Raw genomic sequence first — 18,050 nt, 5'->3', positions numbered from 1 at the left:
GAATCTGATGGTAGGGACATTGTACACATTCGGTAAATTAATTTACATGTAAATTCTTCTTGTCTGAGAGTTAATTTTATATGCAAATTATTTATATGCGCTGTTGGAATATTGTAAAGATCTCATATGCAACTGCCTGTATGTGTAAGCACACCCACTACATAAACCCTGGGAACTAGAGACTCACTTCTCACCTACGACCATCAACATCGTCTTAAAAATGTGCCGAACCTACTAATTTTTATTACTACGATTTTATCGAATATCTGAATCATGTCCGATTTTCTGATTTGAGCTGGTATTATACCTCAACTACAAATAAACTTTACTATCGACAGACCTGTTTACTGCACAATCAACTAATTTCACGACTATCTTCAACATAACAATAAACAGAACGAAGCTCAAAGAATTTGGCGATTCTTAAATCTTTTATACCATAGAAACGAAATAAAAACATGAAAAGTAAAAATCATATGAAGTAGCCTTTCAAAATAAATAACAACATTTTCCAGTCCACAATCCACTAACCTAAACATTAGTTCCATGCTAGTTTTTCCATTTAAAAATTATGAAAAGAAGGAACCTTAGAATTCAGTTTTTTAGAAATAAAATTCATAACTTCGATAAATCCTGATCATATATAGAGTTTTTCAATATCAGCGTAAAACAAATGAGTACAAAAGACTTCCGTCCTTTCTAGTATCGAATTATGATCAAGGTATCGTCGACAAGGCAGGGAACGGATTTTGCTTGCTAATAACCAGTTTTTTATGCATATGACTTAGATATCCTTTGATTTTCTTCTGGAAGATATAAGACAAAAATAACTGATTTAGTACATAATTAGAAATAATTAAAATAGATTCTCCCGAAAAATCTTTAACAATTAACCACAAGCGTTCGAATGAATTAGAAATTCTTCCATATTCCAATTCTTCTCTTCGAAACAAACTCAAGGTATGAGATCACTACATAAGAACCGAGTTTCCAAGCCAATGAGACTACAGTCTCCAAACTATTGAGAAAGACAAAGTTAGTATACAAGGTTGAACTCACCTCCACAATCAAATTTGCAAGTATGCATTCCAGCTCGTCTTCATCCATGTCTTCAATGCCAAGCCATCGGATGGCACACATAAATGCCTCATAAGAGATCTGATTTGTGCCATATATTCGAGTACTGTTAAAAAATTGTGGGTAATTAACGAAATGATGAAATCTATTACGCCATTTTTTTTACAATATCTAACCGTTAAAATCAAAAGTTTTGATATTAATAACCATCATACCAGTACTGAATTAAAGATAAAACAATATGATAAATTAATAATTGATTCAAAATAAAAATAACAATATCAAACCAACATTTTTTTGAATAAATTGCGAAACGCAATAATTTTTAATTTTTCTAACATAAGATATATTCCACATTCTACAAAAAAGCGCTCGTTTTCCATTAGCGTTTCATCGAGTTTCTTTAAATTTCCATCCCTTAAATTAGGCTATAACTTGTAATCGCAGCAAAGGAAAATTTCAATACTTTCAAAAAAGGAAGAAAGACGTCATATACTGCTAACTCATAAAATTCACTTTACACTCTCGACAACGGTGGCAAACTGCTGCAGCTGATATCGTTTCAATAAGTCGGCAGTTGGCATATGTCCGAGAAACATTTTCACCGGCACCAAATAAATCAATATAAGTCGTTTATTTCTTGCACAATGGGATGGACAGTTCCGAAAAGCATAGGATAATGATTCTTCTGCTGGAACGTGCATCATTCGTTAAAAACAAAAATGAGAACTTAAGTTTCATAAAACGTATGTTTGAGCTTATAATCAGTAACTAGCAGAGCACATTTAGCAATAGCAATGCTTTTGAGCGACCCTTATTAATTAGATTATGAAACTTACCCGTGTTTCTCCAAAATTTCAATAGTAAAAATATATACATGTTTTCTAGAATTTAATTTTTTCTTACCACCAAAGCAAAAAACAAACATACATAGTGATAAATCTGAATCAAACATTGCTTTCCGGCCCAAATAATATTTATATGTAACTTTATCAGCCATTGAAAACGTCTGATATAATGGACCGCTGTTGTCTATTGCTCTAATGAGTGGTTTGAGTAGATTCAATTTGTTTATCTAAAAAGGCAGCTGAATTAAAAAAAAAAGATTTGTAGTCTTACTATCAGATGAGTTAAAAGAAACAGTTTGACAGTTCCTATACTGAAATCCATTCGGAGTCAATAAATAGCCATGTTTGAAGTGCAGTTAGTTACACTACTATTAAAAGACAAAAAATAGTATGATAGTTTCAGCAAAGCAAGAAAATATACATCAAGCAAGATTCAGCTAGTTTCGAAAGAAAAAAAAACATACTCTGAAATAAATTCGGAATAGCTGATTAGTGAGATTAAGCATTGCCATCTTCTTCGATGTATGAATTTCTGCTCGTCTGGAATGAAGATGAAGAATTTAAAGGAAAATTTCGAAAATAGTTTCTTTAAAAAAGATTGTGGGAGGTCAACTCATTTGATCAAACAATCTGCTTCGCATAAATTTTACTTCGACAAAACTACAGACAACTTTCTAAATATACCTGGAACGTCTACTTCATGAAGTTTAATATACTGACCACCATTAACTACAAAAACGATGGCGAAATAAAGAATAAGAGGTGAGACTCACACATCAGCAACACACGTTCGATAACATTCCATAATATAGGTGGCAGATTGTTCATAACAGCTACTCTTTTCCGGATCACGTAACCGAGACGGTTTATTATCGGCCTAAAATATTCACATCTCAGTACTGGTAACTTATTAGAGGGTGACATGTAATGTCTGCTCAATATCAAATGCAAATACTGAATTCACCGAACGGGCCAAAAGTCGCAAATCAGTGCAAAGAGTATATAATATTGGTAAGAACCAGTTCTGATCCTTCTCCTTTTGCAAAACTTCTTTGTTGAACAATTGCACAACCTTCAAAAAAATAGTGTTTATTTCCTGCATTCTGTAGTAATTGTACTAACTTATGTCGGTCAAATCATATATATAATATCGAGGCAATTTTTTGCGGATATCCAAAACTACACAATTTGTCTAAAGCATTGCTTTTTTTTCCCATGAAGATCATCAAAAATTTTAAATGAAAAAAATTTAGGAAGAAGGAATCTTAGTCAACCTGAACGTGCGTGTTGAAAGCATTTTCGAAGTGTTCCTTACTCAAATGATAGATGACGGCCAAATGTAAGCATGCTATCTCATCGAAACTATTATTCAGATACAATCGACGTTCATCTTCTGCTTTCTCTAACTGAAAACAATTTTTATAGTTGATTGATCCTTCATGCCTATGCATTCTTTTAGCAGATCCGCTGCTTTAATCAAAGGGAACATTCATCATCACCAAATTAAACTTTGAGTTCATGCAAATGGTTGTTGTCAGCAGGTGTGCTTGGGACATCAAATATGCCATTCGAAAATTCACCTGTAGAAATTTCATGTGTACATGAGCGTCTCCTATCGAGAGTAATCTTGCAGCTTCTTCGGACAGTTCCCAATTTTCGCCTGACAACAAATCATTCAGCCTTCTGAAATAATCATTCAAACTCCGTAATGGCGACGCCATCCTGAAAATTGAACCATATACTATATTCTGGTGCAGGACACACACACACGCACACACACACACACACACGCACATACACACACACATTTAACCAAAACTCGTTGAAAGTCACACGCGAACTTTATAATAGACGGTGAGAAAACCTAACAAAACACACGTTTTGTTGTGGAGATAGAGGCTGATAAAGTAAAAATAGCATTGATGAGAAAGAGACAAGAGGGTGTTGGGGTTTAAAATACAAGAGATTTCTAAGAGAAAGCAGAGAAAAAGATAAGGTACTGTTAATTCATAGGAAACATCCTTTTCCTTGCATGTTTGGCCTATTAGCTAGGCTGATGTAACATTAGGACTTGGGCATAATGAAGTGGTAAATATCAGCCAAGTATAAGAGTTGAGAAATGTTGGGTAAAAGGATATTATTATAAATGAAATATGACAAAAGACAAAATGAAGTTACTGAAATTGGTAGGAATGACTATATGATTGATACCCATCCAATCATTTATCTCAACAAGGTGAATGGTCGGTTACTTTTAAGAAATTATACTTTATGGTGGTGATGTCTGTTGCTTATCACTTATCACTATACGTCTTGTTTTTGACGTGATATGGTGACGATGACTTCACGAAGTTCTTATCATACGGTACAATCATAAAATCATTTTGCAATCATTTCGGGTTTTTGGACTATATTTTCAAGAAGTGTTCAACGATCGGTTTGGTGCTTTGTCCAATGGATTTGACTGAACGAGAGGAAGATAATGGCACAATATTGGGGATATTCACACCGTATGATTACTGTCAACGGAGTACTTTTAGTTTCCACCGCGAGGAAATTCAAGAAGACAGAAAGGATGTTGGTGACCTTGCAGCAATTGATAGCAGTAATGTTGCTGCATACAGTGCTGCTTCACTTGAGCAGGGCCTACTGCAACAGGTATGGATGGCAATTCTTTTCTTTTGAATAATTTTAGAATTTATGTTCATATGACGGATCGTTGCGTGAGCAGAAGTGAAAAAATTTTTCAGCAGCCTTTCAGTTGTGACGATATACTTTAATGCATTGAATTTCGTCTTTCTATTTTGCGTACTGTAATTTTTACATCCTTGAAAAGATTTTTCTTAATACCCGCATCGATGATTGGGACACTTTAGTGAGTGATATAGTAAATGAAAGAAAATTCCTTCAAAATGAAGCAGGTCTGCAAGTTAAACTAATGATTTTATTGTGACTATACATATAAAATCGGTATAAGGTTTGTTTTGCCTACCTTATGTTAATTTGCACTTTAAATTTCGCTTTATAATTTAAAACGTATTTTCACTGTTCTATTCTAGGTTGAAAGGACATTTAATGAAAATGTTGCTGTACTGGGAACTGCAATATCACAGGATACGAATCCAAAAGGATTGCAGAATTTTATAGTCAAAAATGCACAATCTACATTTGTAAGAAATGGTGATATGACTCCTTTTGAAGTGCTTGATGAAGCACGGAGTAATAGCTCAGAGGCTATGCTGGAAGAGCTGAAAATTTGTAAGAAAAGAAAGGTATATTTCGTTTCTAAATCTAATCCGAATTTCCCTATTTTCAGATTTATCTTGTTTTTCTCTTCTAGTAAGTTACTGAGGAACGAAAAATGGTAGAAATTTGCAACATTTATGCTCTCCCATTACCTATAGATTTAATTCTTATTATACTTCTATTTATTAGGCAAACTGCATAATGAAATGGAAAAGTAATAGATCGGTAAGTTCTGTATCTGACAGCGAATTTACTCAAAGCGAAGATGATAGAAATACGTCGCCTGAAACAGAACTTATAGCAAAAAAGAAACGTCGACGAAAAGTTGCAAAGACAAAAAAAGTTGACGGAAAAGAACGGGATGATGCTGACGATGATTATTTTAGGAAAAGAATACGGTACGAAGCTTGAATTAAGTATCAAATTAAAATAAATAGTTAACTTTTGGTATTCGAAATTCTCATTAAATCTCAAAGAATTTTTTTGATCAAGTATTTTAAAATCTAGGAAGGGGTCACGTCAATGTGCGGATTATTTTCTATGAATAAATAGTTTGCTTAATTCTATGTTTAGAACTCATCTTGCTCGACTAGAACTTTCAAAAATTGAAAGCAGCGAAAATAAGTTGCAAGAGGAGAGTGATTTTCATGAATTGAAGAATGACATGAAAATACCGAACGATTGTTGGAAGAAGCTATATAAGTTTGTTTTTCCTGCAAGTAATTTGTGCTAAAGAGAAAATACATATACTCGGTGAAAGTTAATTTTGCTATGTCTTTTGCTTATGTCATGTGCTCAGTAATATCACGCTGTAATTAAGTTTGTCAGATTTCTTCATCCTTATTGTTAGTTACTAGGTTTGGAGAGAAAAGCATAGGGTGTATTATAAATTAGAAGCTAGCAAATGTATAATCAAGATAAGATTAGAGCAATGGACATTGTGCATCGGGAAACCAAAATATTGAAATTATTCGAAGTAATCGAAGACTTGCGTCATAACAGTTTTGCATCAATGAAAATGATGCATTGCAGATATCAAAAAACTGGTGTAAGATGGTTGAACGAATTGCATAATCAATGTGTTGGTGGCATACTAGCTGATGAGATGGGTCTTGGGAAAACAGTTCAAGTGATTTCATTCCTAAGAGCACTAGCATTTTCACGTTTGGAGGATAGAGGATTCAGGTGATATTAGACTCATTTATATATTGTGACTTCCTAGTATTTATAATTTGTTAATGAAGTGTTTGTAGTTCCACCTTGATCTTTATAAAACTGTTTATTTGTAGCTTTTTTGGCCTTGGTCCAGTGCTGATCATATGTCCAACAACATTAATACATCAGTGGTTGAAGGAATTTCACACATGGTTCCCACTCTGTCGTGTTGCCATTTTGCATAGCAGTGGTTCTTTTCATGGCCAAAATCCGCAGTTAATTCGGAAAATGGTTGTCGCGAGAAGGTTTCTTTTCCGTTTAAAAGTTGAAAATCTTGAAATTTTCAGATTTGAAAGAAATAGAATGCTGGAGGAATTTCATCTTAAATTGCATCATTAAACGATAAAATTGTTTTAGTTTACGTTTAAAATTTGTACTGAATATCACATTAAATAGGAAATATGCTTCCAAGTTGTTTTTAGTGATGGTAATGTTTTGCTGACATCATATGGAACATTTGCAAGAAATCGAAAGCACTTAGTTGACAAAATCTGGCATTATGTAATACTGGATGAGGGACATAAAATTAGAAACCCAGAAGCTCAGGTAGTTATCTTTAGTTTCTTAGCTGAATTTTATTACAATCTTTGCAAAATGCTTTGTGAAAGTTTGTGACTTAAGCAGTTTCTTTATATTCGTTCTGCCTATTTATTGAATTTTGTCTTTTTTTCTTCTGTGAATACGATTAATAATTGAAGTGCTATACGTAACAGCGAAAGAATATCAGTACATTAGAATCGATTATCATGCTACACATTTGTTAAAACACACAGAAAATGTAGCAAAAGACACTCAGGTTAATATTGCAATGTAATAAACAAATTAATATCCACAGATTTTTCACCACCTCAAATCGATGTAGCGATAAAAATGATTATCTTAAAATGAGGTGTTTCCCGAAATCATTGTTTGGTATTTTCCTTGTATTTAAAATCACAGATCTTAATATTAAGATTACTCTTGCCGTGAAGGAAGTACGTACTCCTCACAGATTGATTCTTAGCGGTTCACCGCTGCAAAATTCTCTTCGAGAATTGTGGTATGTGTTCAAGCTATTTTCTCTTCAGTTTAAGATCACAGCTTCTCCAAGTATGTTTAGGACATATCCTTGTTGATTCAACTTGAAACCTGATTATAAAAACTTGAGGTAAATTGAGTTCAAAACTCCTTTATCAATGTTTTATATAATATTTATGGAACCACTTAATAATATGTTGTCCTTTGTAGGTCATTAGTTGATTTTGTTTATCCGGGTCGGCTTGGTGCTTTGCATTCATTTATGGATAAATTTTCAATTCCAATCACTCAGGGAGGATATGCAAATGCTACTGCGGTCCAAGTGCGTACCGCATACAAATGCGCCTGCATTTTGAGGTATGCAACACAATTCCTAGCGAAAATATTTGTGTTAAGAAATGTATACTAGTAGTGGTTTCATGGAGATGATTATTTCTTAGTAACTTTTAAGCAGTCCTCGCGTACACAAGTCTTTTCCTTGGCAGATTGAGGTGTACTGCAGCATAATTGTTGAGAGTCACTACTGAAAAGATTCTACTGCAGTAGTGGTCTTTCTTATTATTAATGACTCCCAGAATACTAACAGCTGCATTAGCTTATGTTTATTCGCATACTCACTAAATTTCAAGAATATTTTTATTTTTTGTTTTAATTTCTCTTGGAACGTGCTGTTTTCTGCATTTTTGATTTATGTATGTGAATATGATGTATGTTTTTGTGCAGTTTAGCATTTCAGGGATGCGATTAACCCTTATCTCTTGAGACGCTTAAAAAAGGATGTTGAAATGTCTATTCATTTACCCACAAAAACAGAACAGGTCGATTTTTGTTGAGCCTTTTATTTGTTTCATTTAATTTGATACTTAATTTTAAATTGTCATTTTAAAATAAGGTATTGTCCATTGAGTACCGTGCTATTTTTCTTTCTTAAGGTACTTTTTTGCAATATTACACCGTGTCAGCGTAGCCTTTATGAAGAATATTTGTCATCGCACGAGTGTAGCCGTATTCTCTCTGGTAAAACGGATGCCTTTGTTGGTTTAATCACACTGCGCAAATTGTGCAATCATCCGGATCTTATAACTGGTGGACCAAATAAATTTAGTATGAATTCCTTTTTGACAGTCAATTTCGTAAAATTAAGCTGTCATTTGTTATTCGTATCTCACTGCTTTCTTACATCATTAGAAGTGTCAGTGCAATTATCTGTTATGTCACATCCGGTCACTTGACTTAAACACTAATATGACTGCAGCATGCAATATGACTACCATCTAATTTTTTGCTAATTTTTCTCTGTTTTTTACTACCATCTAATTTTTTTCGTTTAGATGATTACAGTGTCACAGCTGAAAACGAAATGGATTTCGGAGCACCCTGCAGGAGTGGTAAAATGCAGGTAACTAATGATATGTTTTTGAAATGTGTGACTATTTTAAATTCGGAATTTTTTCCAGGTACTTAAGGCTCTGCTCAAGTTATGGAAACAGCAGGATCAAAAAGTCCTGTTATTTTCTCAGAGTCGACAAATGTTAACAATCCTGGAAAAATTTGTGATTCAAGAAGGGTGATTGCTTCGTCTTTATTTATATGATTAATTTTTCAGCTACTTTCACGGACAGAATTTTTCCTACACGAATTTTTATTTTAGATACGAATATCTGCGGATGGATGGCACAACACCAGTTAGAAGCCGTCAGTTACTTGTTGAAAAATTTAATAAGGTTATATTAACCATTCATGATCAATCTTCTAATCGTTTCAATCCAATGTATTTTTATCTAAGATACTAGATTATTGGCTGTGTAAAGGAATTTTTTGGATTTTTGGTTGTAAGAAATTATCCTATAGATCGATTTTACGGAAAATGAAATTTCTGTTCGTTTCCACTACAGGTTGATGAAATTTTTATTTTCCTGTTAACCACTCGTGTCGGTGGACTAGGGATCAATCTTACTGGTGCTAATCGAGTGGTAATTTTTGATCCTGACTGGAATCCTTCTACTGACATTCAGGTATACAAAAATTTTGTCTAAAATGAGCATTCAATACTTGTATACTTGTGACCGTTAGAATTAAGAAAAATCCAACCAAAAGATTTGTAGGCACGTGAACGAGCGTGGCGTATTGGACAGGAACGTGCTGTAACTATATATCGATTGTTAACCGGTGGTACCATTGAAGAAAAAATTTATCATAGGTACGACGTCTTTTTTTTTCTCCTCACAATCTTTATGATATCTTTTACTCGAAATGTATGTAAAATTAAAATCTTTATCCTTGTTCTTTTTACTGTTTGAAATCGTTTCAGACAGATTTTTAAAGTTTTTCTATCAAATCGCATATTGGTTGATCCAAGACAACGAAGATTCTTCAAAACCAATGAATTACATGAATTATTCTGTCTAGGTTATTTTATCAATAAACTTCATGTTATTAATCAAATTATTTGGAGAACTTAGATTTCTTTGAACAGAGTTTCTGAACAATTTTCTAGATGATATATCTACTCCTGCACCCTTGTTATAGGTGACAGCAAAGTACTCAAAAAAGAAGGCACTGAAACAGCATCAATTTTAAGTGGCACTACAAAAAACTTTACTCGAAATAACTTCTTCGATAAGACTGAGGAAGGGTAAGCTTTGTTAAGTTTTTATATCGTTTGATTTAGGTTTTTAAAATAGAATGTGAAAGATAGCAGTTATATAAAGAGAATTAGATAAATGCTGCAAGATTTCTTAATCAGTGAACTTATTATGAACTTTGAAAATGTTAGCAGCCGCAAAAAGAAACAAAAGACGATAAAAAAGCGAAAAAAGCTTGATACGAAGGTGATACCTGATGATGATGATGATGATGATGGTGGTGATGCTAAAGCTTTTGTTGAGGAGCATTTATCTGCTGAAAAACTTAACGAATTGCGAAAACTTGCCCGGAAAATCAGCAGGTTTGTATTTACTCGAATGGTTTTTTCAGGATACCAACAGTTTTTGTTTCCTTTGTTATATTACTATTTCTTTTGCAACTTAGGTCAATTAGTAAAAGTGCCGAAGGAAGAACAAAAAGTGGTGAAAGAGAAAGGACGAGTGACAAGCAAAGCAATCAGGTAGATAGTGGAAGTTCAAATATTAAAATTCCTTATTTGAAAAAGAAACGACGTTATAAACAAGTGACAAAAGAATTTTCTGGACAGGTAATCTTTCATTGATATTAATATGATGATTTTGGGCGTGATCTGTCCTAAAACTTTTTCTGTAGCTGAGTTTTTAAAGGATTGTAGCCATATCCTTCCGGAGAAAAGGTTTGAAAAAACGAATTATACGCTGATATTCAACAGTGCTGCAAAAATATCTGTATTCAATGTCGAAATTTTTTCAGGACGATTATGTGCTTAAAAAATTGCTAACTAATGCAGGGATTATCTCAGCTCTTCAACATGACGAGATTTTCGCAACAGGTATTGCAGATGAACAGCTAATTGAAGATGAAGCAAATGCTGTTGCTGCAAAAGCTGCGGCATCAGTAAGACACTCAAGAAGGTTTCATTTCTCAAATATGCGATTCAAAAAACTTTTAAAAAGTGGAATTCTTCGGTCTGATTTACCTCCATCTTTCAGGATTCTTCCAAAACAGTCTCTCGAAAAACCGCGATTTGGTTTGCGGAAAGCTGCTGGATTTCAGTCAGCTATTGACAATAGTACCGATGATATAGAGGAACCGAGTTTCAGCGGTGCAGCTCTATTCAAGTACAGTCTTTATTTTTTCTATTCTTTTTTAGCGCTATAGAACTAGAACATTAGTTCAGACTATACCAAATTTTGATGCTGTAACTACATTTGAAATTGTCGCCTATCACATTCAGAGTAGATTTCGGCAGTTTGGACCATGGAAAAATTCATTATAATATCGTTGAATATTTTTTGTTTTTAACTGAGTCCGAGTCAGTCAAGCATGCTGTTTACAGTTTTTCTTTCATTCAGCGAAAATAGTGGGAATAATAGTGGTAGTTTGTTGGATGCTATTCGTCACAGGAAGCAGCGTACTTTGGATACCCAAAAAGCAATCGATGAGGAACATTTGGAAGAAGTTTGCCTTAAAATTCTTCGAATATACTTATTTCCTCCCTTTTATTTTTACTACATTGAAAATTTTTTTCAGCACTACCCTTCACTTTTCAATGCAGCCGAGGCGTCGAATTTGAAAAAGACGGATAAATATGACAAGTTGGCAGAAGATATTCGTTTATTTATGGTTCACAGGAAAGGGCAAGCATTGACAGATGAAATTTTGCAGAGCTTTAAGGTAGAAGTTTAATCATTTCCATTCGAAGTTTTTCTTTATCAGATTTTATACTAGTCAATGCATTTTCATGAGTGAGAGTTTTTTTTTTTTTCTTAGAATCGTGTATCAGCTGAGGATTCGTTTGCATTTCGATCCATTTTAAAGCGTTTGTGTAAATTGCAGAGAAACTCAAACATATGGATGCTTAGGGATGAGTATCAGTGATCTAGAGTTAAATATAAATGTACATCTCTTTTGCAAATTTTAGCTTTTACCAGCTCTTTGGCAAGTCCATGCTATATGTGAGTAAAGTCTTTGTATTGTCCGTTACTTTCAGTAGGTAATACACGATGAGATTTCTAAATTCACAATTATAACCCAATACGCCAGTGACCTCAGAATTAACTAATTCGTTAGTTTTTTCTTCTAATGATTCTCTGAAGCTCAAAATTTTGGATTTAGAAACATCTTAGCTACATTAATTAGTTAGTAGCTTTTCTGCTGCTTTTTTTCTTCTGTTTGGGAAGTATAAAACATAATACTTGTTTCTCTCTACAAGCCCGCTACCTCACAGAACTTGTATCACCCACCAATCGTTTTGTATTACATTCTTTTCGTTAGGCAGTCACGAATACTATTGACTATTGTTATACCATTGCACTGCCAGATTATCACGTTTTATTCTTATGATTTTGTTCTTTAAAAAAAAACCATGATTCTGTAAATATTTCCATTTATATCTTTATATCAATAAAAGCTGAATGTCCATCCATTTTGTCATATAGATCATCGTTATTTGTATTACATTTTATTCTGCTTTGTTTTATCCATCTCGTTTCATTCTTTCCAGATATATTCTTATGTTGATAATATCATTCTAATAAATTCAAGCTAAAAGCGCATTCACCTTCTAGAAATCACAACAAAATCTAAAGTATCCCAACAGCTGCACTAATAGGATCTAAGCAATTCACTGGTTTTTGCTAAAAAAAATTTCATCTTCCCTTATTCACTTACTTCATGGCCCAAATTCTACTGCATTTGAATAAAACAAAAAGATCTTTCTTCCCATATTTCAGTTTTATAACTTTCCTACTGTTTGATGTTATTCCTTCCTGATTTTAAACAAATTCTTCCAATAATTGGAAAAGTCTGACGAAGAAGATAAACAATCATCTAAATAAATGAAAACGAACAAAGCAATAAGCATTTGCATTTCTAGCAAATTAATAGTGGTAATGTGATATTAGAACATCTTGAGAAGGTTCCTTTTTTTTTCAAAATTTTCCGCTTAGCTGATAAATGGATAGAGTTATACTAACAGCATAATGATTTCCACTAGCTCTGTATCATCCGCGACGAAAAATGTGCAAGATTAATTCAGATATGGCGATCAAACGATCAGGCTTCTATTGATTGACCCCATTAATTTGTATACAACGCATTGCATTGCATGTGATCGATGTAATCAGTTTGATAGTATTTAAGAGAAGCTCTTTAAATGTCAAAGCAGTCGAATCACTGTTTAAAAAAAAAACATCAACCTAGTGCTATTGCCATCTTCGTTTCTTTCATTTTGTGCTGAAACCTGCCACTTCTATGCTGCCTTTCCTGAAAACTAACACTAGACATTTACATTGGAATAAATAATTAATAGTCGTTACATTACCAGAAAACAACAAAATAAAAAACCTGCTAATGCTAGTTAGTCAGATTCAGTTATTCCATTTTTTAAAACCTAATATAAATTTGGGTACGTTCTAAATTAAGGGACAATTAAGGCCCTAAGAAAAGCACCTTTTGAAACTTCTAAATACAATTTTTATTAATTTTAATTCTCGACACCAAGAATTTTTCAACTTTTTGTCAAGACTATTCTAAGCACTTTTTCTGACGAAATACTTCAAAATCCTCCATATTTCGTTGACGAAATGTACAGGTACAAACTGTTTTTATAGACTTTGGCATTAAATTTTTTGTTGGAAAATCAAAAACAAAAATAAAACTAAATAGAAATTTGACGTCGAGTTTATAAATCAGAATTTTTTTTCGCTTTTCAGATGCATCGAATAGAACTGCCAGACTTACAACATCGCTTCATCACATGGTCGTATTTTTTAACCACACGAATCATTCTTCATGTGATATCATGGAAGCAAGTAATTATTGTAATTTTGGTCCAGAGCATGATTACAGCGTGGTTCTAGCAATGGATTACGGTATATGACTGCACCATAATGTTGCTATAATATGTCAAGTTTTTATTATTTTCATTTCTGATTTTCCAGCAATGAATTTTTAAAATAACCAAATTTGCCAACAAGGGTTAGACTGTGTCGGTATGTTTCGTCATCGAAATATGGCAGATAGCAGCAATGTATCGATATCCATATAACACTAATTTTGCATTCAAATTAAAGTTAATTAATGAGGACATTCTTTATGAAATTGTCATCCATCTTCACTCACCGATTTCGAATGATTCGATTTATTCAATTCAATATGTTCAACAATAATTTCATTCTTGCACGACGATATCACTGGTGGCCGAGCCATAATACTGTGATTACGTCCGATGCACCAACCAAATCGTTGTTTCTTTGCGGTGAAATAATGCCGGAACGGCAAAGATACCATGTATGGATCTATTCTAAAATCCGTAACATTGAATTTTAATTTTTAGAAGTTAATGAAATTCAAAGTCGTCTCATTTCCCTATTTTGGTGTCATCCTGCCTCCTGAATACAATGTATTCAAAAATTTAGCTATTACATGAACACGTCAACTTTCGAAAATTTTCGTTTAATTGTTTGAAATTTCATGTAGCAAATCAAGGCATAAATGCTCATTGCAAGTGAACAAAAATATGAGAGGCATTTTCGAACTATGTGAAGTATGTGAGTATAAATAGACGTGAGGTTACTGAAATTATGACGGGCAGCACTGGAATCTATCACGTGTTACAGTGTTTGATGAAATGTAAATCCATTGAAATCCTACATCTGTGTAAAGAAGCTTTCGACAACAATAATTTGAGAAGCTTTGCGCCTCGTTGTTGACAATGGTTTGCTGTCATTGAAACTAGCTTTAAACAGAGATCGGAAAGCTCCACGAAAATTTTCAGCATTTGCTGCATATAATAGTGGATTTAGGGCACAATTGATGTACGGAAAGAGATGAATAACATTGATAATAAGACGATTGAAACACGTGTGTATCCGAAACCGAAATATGGAACTGAGCAAATTAAACAACCAGAATGGAGACCTGAAATTTATTCGATATCTTGATAAAATTCACCCTATCCAGTTAATTTGAATGCAAAAACATAGATGTCTCTTGGTCTTTTGCTACAGATAGTAAGTAATTGATGACCATTATCAAAACAGTCCTATAAATAAAACAAAAAATGTTCTGTGGAAAATTCTGAGAATCATTCTCTCTTACTACAAATGCTTCTTTTTCAGCAAATTATTTGTTCAAATTAAGTTGTTGGAAAAGAAAAATGAACAAAGATGGGTAAAAAATTACAGATTTAAACAAAAAACAAATTTAGATTGCGCAATCGACTAGAAAAGAATTAAAACTGAAATATTCTATGGAATCAATCAACCATTGAAATTGACATAACGAATTTAATCTTTCAGTGAAAATATGTTGAAATCTAATAAAAAGTTAAAAAAAAAGATCATATTGAATTGCTTAGGCTCATCTTAATGATGCTTGCATAGTTAAGGTTGTTGCACTTTCTTATTCGTTCTCCTTGAATATCTAGGAACTAATTACTTATGAACTATCTGTTTTTAAAAAGAAAACTTAAGAACAGGTAATTCATTCGTTTCTCCTCATGTCGTCATAAAGTCAAGCAAGACAAGAAAATCACAACGATATGCTAAATTTTGCAGAGGATTAAATCAAGAATATACTTTTCTTAATGCATATTTCATTCATGTAGTCCTTTGATCCGAATCCCCGTAGGGGAACATAAGATATAAAAGTTATGAGGTATCTCCCGAGAATTCATGTACTTCTATAGTAATTAAAAATTGATCTCAAATAAAACAACACCACTCATGGTCTCACCAGCATGCAGCATGGAATATGACAACGCATAGCACCAAACGCGTTACACGGTGATAAGGAGCACGTGATTTCGACGTACGCTTTAATCGTTTACTGTTACGAAGAGCTTTTCGGAGTTTCTTCAGGACATGATAATTGAAGTAAGTCATCAATGCTAACGGTGCAACATAAATTAAGATTGATGAAAAAGTAATATACCTGAAATGTTTCGGTCTGTAATATATTTAAAACTTCCTGTTTGTCACTTAATTTAATCTATTTTATCTCTCAGTGAAAGTTTGCATCAGATATGATAGAAAAAAGGCGATATATAGTTAAATTAAATTCTATATTGATTGTCAGATATCTGATAAATTGATTATGAGGTATCTCAGAGATTTCAGGTATCTGTTCCAAATATAAAACAAGCGAACCATCGGGCACTTGTTAAGCCAGGCCATTTGGCAATACAGACAAGCCTATTCAACTCTCCAGTACTATTTGTTTGTAGTTCCACCACTTCTGAATATAAGTAAAGCGGAATGGCGGCAGAAAAGGCCAGGATCCAAGCGATGACACTTGATGACACTGCAGCGCAGTAGTTTCGATATCGCGTACATAAGGTCGGACAACATATAGCACAATAACGATCTGCAGCCAATAATACCACAAATATTACACTTGCATATTTACCTGCAATTGCTCTTTATATTCTGAGAGCAAGCAGCTTTATTGAAATACAAAATTTCTAAGTACTAAATTGTGAAAGTAATATATTAAACAAAAATGCTCGCTAATGAAAATATTTGAAATAAGTGCTATTGAAATGCGATTGAATAAAAAGCATCGAACGAACTGCACATGCTTGCAGTTTTTTTTTTCATGCAATTTTCAATGCTTTGCTCATTAAAAAATTGATTTTTTTTTTAAATATGAAATGAAATATCAAAGCAAATTTGTTGAGATCTAATAGGCAATGTTTCGATTTAATTCTCGGAAGATTTCTCTTTTTGAATTGTTGAAAAAAAGATTGTGTTTAATAGAAAGGATAAATGGCAATACAGATAACTCCAAGATTCTTGAATAAAAGACTGAGTAAACCAATTCGCATAGAAGATTTGAGTAAACAGAATCGATTGAATCGATCGATTCGTTGGAAGATTCAATAGTCAAATTTTTTCCAAAAGATTTTTAGAGTCACTAAGAGAATTCAAAAAAGAGAAAGGACATTAAAAAAGTTTTTCATGCTTAATATTCTGTTGATTTGAGTTTATGTGAAAAATCAAAATCCAAATGAAATGGTTAGTTAATTCTCCTGATTTGATTATTTGTTCTTCAACAGGACAATTTAATTTACATCATAAAAAGATTGAACTTGGCCAAGAAATTATAGGTCCTCTGGTTTAGATGCTAATTCAATAAAATGTATGCGCGAAAATATTTCCGCTTGCATGCAATACATCTTTGGATCCATTTATACCTATTTTTATTTTACTTTATTACAGAAAGTCTGAAAAAGCTATTTAGTTGAAGGAGCAAAAGATACACACATACATACACACACAAACATACATACACACACATACATATATACACACAGATACACACACACACACACACACACACATACACACACACACACACAACATAAACGAACAAACAAACAAAAGAATAACAAGTAAAATTGTATTATGTTATATTTAATTTATCTTTCCGATGATTATATTGTACAATGGTATGGTAAATGCAAAATTAGCGCATAAAATTAGCATAGAATAATGTCGTGAAATAGTAAAGACTGCCAGATAATTTATTTGTCGAGCTCAGTGGTTGGATAATCAAACTCCAATCAAATCTATCTAAATGAAGCATTTAGTGCGAAAGTGTTTGTCCGGAGGTCGATTTGTCTTGTGAATACGCAACAGTAAGGGATATTAACCTTTATCGTGAGAAGAGATTGATAAAAATCCGCCAATGTCCGTAGAAGCGAAGAATAAACAGAAGAAGAAGCCGATCACCTTCGAAGAGGAGAGCAGCTCCAAGCCTTCTCGCCCGGATTTTGGACCGAGGTTATATATGTTAAGAAATGGGAATGGTTTACATGAAGAATTCAAGTATCGGAAACACACCGAATATGGTACAAGCATTATAACAAGATTAAACAGAATGATTGACATGGGAAATTAAGGGTTTAAACATAAAAATGCAAATTAGTTAGATAACAACAAAAAAGTGTGGGAAACAATTTTAAGGAATGTAGATATGGTAAGAGTGATTCATAGCATCATTAGCATTAATTTACAA

The 18,050-nt window shown here is 33.2% G+C and overlaps 4 protein-coding genes across 4 annotated transcripts; 2 read left to right on the top strand and 2 right to left on the bottom strand.

Moving 5' to 3' along the window:
• Nucleotides 1–632: 632 nt before the first annotated feature.
• Nucleotides 633–3,732, bottom strand: LOAG_03216 (hypothetical protein). The gene is made up of 10 exons (XM_003138753.2): nucleotides 3,506–3,732; nucleotides 3,200–3,331; nucleotides 2,890–2,997; nucleotides 2,699–2,802; nucleotides 2,390–2,465; nucleotides 2,008–2,152; nucleotides 1,594–1,768; nucleotides 1,369–1,494; nucleotides 1,060–1,183; nucleotides 633–806 (listed from the first exon to the last, which is right to left on the bottom strand). The coding sequence occupies exons 1-10, from the start codon at nucleotides 3,719–3,721 to the stop codon at nucleotides 717–719; spliced, it is 1,296 nt and encodes a 431-aa protein (XP_003138801.2). The 5' UTR covers nucleotides 3,722–3,732; the 3' UTR covers nucleotides 633–716.
• Nucleotides 3,733–4,318: 586 nt separating this feature from the next.
• Nucleotides 4,319–12,074, top strand: LOAG_03215 (hypothetical protein). Its single transcript, XM_020446259.1, has 25 exons — nucleotides 4,319–4,583; nucleotides 4,985–5,197; nucleotides 5,361–5,569; nucleotides 5,745–5,873; nucleotides 6,204–6,356; nucleotides 6,461–6,631; nucleotides 6,809–6,932; nucleotides 7,340–7,425; nucleotides 7,614–7,760; nucleotides 8,140–8,221; nucleotides 8,336–8,507; nucleotides 8,735–8,802; nucleotides 8,861–8,970; nucleotides 9,055–9,127; nucleotides 9,299–9,418; nucleotides 9,509–9,603; nucleotides 9,715–9,812; nucleotides 9,933–10,038; nucleotides 10,180–10,350; nucleotides 10,434–10,596; nucleotides 10,782–10,942; nucleotides 11,021–11,149; nucleotides 11,384–11,489; nucleotides 11,562–11,705; nucleotides 11,802–12,074. Exons 1-25 carry the CDS (start codon nucleotides 4,380–4,382, stop codon nucleotides 11,907–11,909), a joined length of 3,342 nt encoding a protein of 1,113 aa, XP_020303377.1. The 5' UTR covers nucleotides 4,319–4,379; the 3' UTR covers nucleotides 11,910–12,074.
• A 1,757-nt stretch (nucleotides 12,075–13,831) lies between these two features.
• LOAG_03214 (unidentified vitellogenin-linked transcript protein 6) lies at nucleotides 13,832–16,609 on the bottom strand (the record flags this gene model as incomplete). The annotated part of the gene is made up of 6 exons (XM_020446258.1): nucleotides 13,832–13,927; nucleotides 14,154–14,334; nucleotides 14,685–14,951; nucleotides 15,768–15,965; nucleotides 16,181–16,439; nucleotides 16,603–16,609. The coding sequence occupies 6 exons, from the start codon at nucleotides 16,607–16,609 to the stop codon at nucleotides 13,832–13,834; spliced, it is 1,008 nt and encodes a 335-aa protein (XP_020303376.1).
• Nucleotides 16,610–17,691: 1,082 nt separating this feature from the next.
• On the top strand, nucleotides 17,692–17,933 carry LOAG_16638 (hypothetical protein; the record flags this gene model as incomplete). Its single annotated transcript, XM_020449286.1, has 1 exon — nucleotides 17,692–17,933. The coding sequence occupies exon 1, from the start codon at nucleotides 17,721–17,723 to the stop codon at nucleotides 17,931–17,933; it is 213 nt and encodes a 70-aa protein (XP_020307202.1). The 5' UTR covers nucleotides 17,692–17,720.
• Nucleotides 17,934–18,050: the final 117 nt, after the last annotated feature.

Source organism: Loa loa, assembly GCF_000183805.2.
Source record: "Loa loa unplaced genomic scaffold supercont3.11, whole genome shotgun sequence".
Lineage (NCBI taxonomy): Eukaryota > Metazoa > Nematoda > Chromadorea > Rhabditida > Onchocercidae > Loa > Loa loa.
Note: the sequence above shows the minus strand (reverse complement) of the source record. Positions and strands in the feature narration are given on the sequence as shown.